The sequence below is a fragment of the Hipposideros armiger genome, unplaced genomic scaffold (assembly GCF_001890085.2).
Source record: "Hipposideros armiger isolate ML-2016 unplaced genomic scaffold, ASM189008v1 scaffold_65, whole genome shotgun sequence".
Taxonomy (NCBI): Eukaryota; Metazoa; Chordata; class Mammalia; order Chiroptera; family Hipposideridae; genus Hipposideros; species Hipposideros armiger.
Genome location: NW_017731415.1, coordinates 548,978 through 552,756, shown reverse-complemented (window position 1 = coordinate 552,756; position 3,779 = coordinate 548,978). Strand labels below are relative to the sequence as shown.

Below are 3,779 nucleotides of genomic sequence, written 5' to 3'. Positions count from 1 at the left end.
CTCAACTATTTACACCAAAACTTGCTTAAAATACATAGCAGAATTTATCAATAGCAAAAATGAACATCTTTTATTATTAGATACTTTGCTTTTTTCTATGGAAAACATTTCTAAATGGCACTTAATCCTTAATATTCTAAATAATGCCAAGCACAAAATCATATACATAAATATGTTTTACTTTCATCCTCACATTCTAATTTATCTTCATAATAAACCTGTACTAAGTGGGTCAAGCACTGCTATCCATTCTATTTCTGAGGAAACACAAAAAGCACAGGCAGGCACCTTAGTGGGTGAACAGCTAACGAGAAGTAGAACTCCAGCTGTAAACCCAGATGCCCTCCTCCTGGCCTACAGAATAGTCGTCAGATTACATACACATGCACAACAGATCTTGCTTTACAATGGTTAAATTCTTAACTTAGACTTACTTGTAGCATAAATTCCATACTGATCCTATTTTCAATCAATCTCATCACAAGGTGAGCTTTACACTGGAACATAGTGTAATATTCCCAGGAAAGTGTATGTGGATGCTTTATTGAAAAGTGTAGATGGGATGCCGGACTAAAAAATAAACAGATTTATGCATTATAACAAATTTGAATATTAAATATATAATAAATTTCATGGCCACATCAAGACAATAAATTAAAATCCTCATGAAACTACCTTAAATTTTCCTTAGTATGAGGGCAACAAAGAGTAGGAAACATCCAAAAATAGACTTAACTGGAAGAAAATGATGAAGTTTTATGAAAGTACGTAAAGAAAAACTTGAATAAATGGAAACATGTGCCAAGCTTCTAGCTAGGAAGACAGAGTAGGGTAAATATTTCAATGCACCCTTTCATCAATACAATCAATGCAATTCCAATCAATATCTCAAGGTTAAAGCCTATACACAAATAATTTCAAGATAAATTACGTATCTAAAACAGGAAGTTATAAAAGTACTAGAAGAAAATAAATTTTAAAAATTGCTTTCCATAATTTTGGGGTGGAAAAACCTAAAGGAAAAATATAAAATCCAGAGACATTAACACCAGACTGAGTATGTAAAAAATTAGAAATTCTGACATGATAAAAGAGGTCATCAGTAAATTAAAAGAAAGGTAGTCTAGTAGAAAATATTTATGATGTATATGAACATTTACAATGTTTACAATTTTTCACTATTTCAAATAATGCCGTAGTGAATATCTTTTCACACATGTTGCAAGTATTTCTGTATAGCAAACACCTAGAAGTAGAATTTCTATATTACATACCTAGAAGTAGAATTGTTGAATCTAAAAATTACCTTTTTTAAAATTTTGATTGATACCAATAAATTAGCTTTCAAAATCCTGTACCAAATTATACTCTCAGAATCCATGTATAAAAGCAGTCATTATACTTCCTTAAAAACGTGGCATGTTGGGCCGGCCAAGTGGCGCGTTGCTTAAAAGCTGGCTTGGGACGCCAGCTCTGAGCAGCATGGCCCCGGTTCGGATCCCACATGGGGACCAATGACACTGNCTATATGAAATGATTAACTATAAAACATCCAGTAATAAATAGCAAATAATGTATATGTACAATTAACATGCAGAAGACTTAAGATAAGCAAAACAAAAGCAACTGCTTCCATGCAAATTACTCTTGAATTATAAAATCTACTGGATCACACACTAAAAACTTGGGTGAGGATGACTAAAAATAGGAACAGAGAAGAGTCTTCCTACGTTCCGTTCCTCACACCAAAGAATTTCCAAATGACATGTTTCCAAATTCAATTTGCCTTGAATTTTTCCTGGCTCCAAACACTCAAATTCCATTCCACCTCCCATACCCCAACAAAATAAGGATTCTCAAACCCAAATTGTAAAATTTATTAATTCTAAGGATAAAAATATTGTCAAGAACAGAAAGCAAATAAAGAATGTTTGGTAACACTAACTTAAAGTAAAATGGAAAAAAAAATGCTAGATAACATGTTCTCTACCTAAAAAATTAGGTTACATTAGGATTTTTATTTTAGCATTTTAATCCGTGAGACTTATAATTTAACTATAAACTTCAATTTATAATGATTCAATGCTTACCTTCTGCTTTTGGAATGGCAGGGTATATCATGTTTAAGGCTGTTTTCTTCAATTTGTAATGTATGATTGAAGGATCCATCTAACTCCTGCACTGTCACTTTAAGTGGTCCCTTTAAAAAGAAACATGCTGTTGAAACTCTGTGCTAGAAAGATGGCAATATATTTTCTTCATCTGTATAGGTATATATATCAAGGTATAAAATAATACTATACATGACGTGTATCTGTAGACACAGAAAGGCAGCTGGTACCAAGGAGGGGAAAATTGTGAAAATTTGTGTCCTCTAAAATCTCCATCTCCACCTGTACCCTCTTCTCTTCATTGATACTTGTTTTCTCCATTTGATTCTTTGCAAACAAAATCTCATTATGAAACTCCTAACCACTCCCTAACCATAAACCCTTCCTATATTGAAACTGGGGAGAAAGCAATACAAAAGGCCATTTTGGGGAAAAAAAGACTTACCACATATTTCTGGGTTCCAGGAGATGTATAATCTTGTTTTATTTCCAATTCCAAAACATTTCGTTTTCTATTAAATGCAAAACTTCCATAAAATTTTACCACTCCACTCTGGTCTCTGAAGACATGTAAAGGAATTTTTGCATACTGATATGAATATGTACTAAACAAATATTCATTATGTCAGTAAAACTTTCAAAAAATGCCTTCCCACCAGTTCAAAGCTTGAGAGCATACTTTATTGTAAACCAGGTGGCAAAGTATTCAAAATTCTTGTGAAAAATGTTTTCCCAGAGTTAAGCAAAATTTCTGAAATATTAATAAATTTGTTTTGAAAGAAGCAAAACCACTCTACTGAGTTATTAATATAATATTGCTCTGAAATGAGAAAATGTAAAAATTGAGAAGTTCCAAAATACCACTCAGGTTCTGCCAACCTCTAACCACATCTAAAAGTCACCAGACCATTCTATTTTACAAGTAACCCTACAGGTCTGTCTGGTGGATTATTTACCTCCCCTACCATCAAGCCTATTGCTGTACTCACCTCACCCACTAAAAAGTACTTCAAGTATGCCAGATTTTACAAATATAGGTGTGTGTGTGTGTGTGTGTGTATATCTCAATGATTAGCAGGCAACCTTAGAAGAAATGATTTATAGTCCCTGGTTATTTCTACTATGATTGAGACATTTAAATAATTCTTAGCTCCTTTCACACCCCAAATCCTCTTCCCCCTTCGCCTTCCACACATAACCAATATATATTTCCTTCCCTCCTTTAGTGAACCGCTATTCAAAAGGATACACCCACTGCTTTATTAAAGGCTGAATGTCTTTGCCAGAGACATTCGAGATGGATTTCAAAAACCCAAATGTAGAAACCAACATCTGACTCCACATATGTGACTGGAACTTCTGAGATGAAGCAGTGCTAGCCAAGCTTAGCAGTTTATTGAAAACCTGTAAGATGAGTGTCATTTAGTAAGTTTGTATAACAAAATATATACCTTGCTTTCAATTCTATACTATACCCACTTTGCATTATAACATTATAATTATAGAAGACAGTAATTTTACATCTTACTACATAGATTGTTCTAGTTAAAGACGATTAGCAGTAGAAGCATACAAAGATTTAAACAGATCATTCTTCCTCTAAATATAATTGAATTTTAATGATGTCCTGACAATGAATATTGTATTTTTAATAATTATAATAATATA

At 32.8% G+C, this 3,779-nt stretch overlaps 1 protein-coding gene across 1 annotated transcript in view; it reads right to left on the bottom strand.

Annotated features, from left to right (window-relative positions):
- Nucleotides 1-3,779, bottom strand: part of TAF2 (TATA-box binding protein associated factor 2) — a 76,424-nt gene that overhangs the window by 42,723 nt on the left and 29,922 nt on the right. Inside the window, exons 11-13 of the mRNA XM_019642089.1 lie at nt 3,361-3,528; nt 2,557-2,671; nt 2,091-2,200 (exon numbers count right to left, since the gene is read on the bottom strand). Coding sequence (XP_019497634.1) covers nt 2,091-2,200; nt 2,557-2,671; nt 3,361-3,528 — 393 coding nt within the window. The remainder of the gene's footprint in view (nt 1-2,090; nt 2,201-2,556; nt 2,672-3,360; nt 3,529-3,779) is intronic.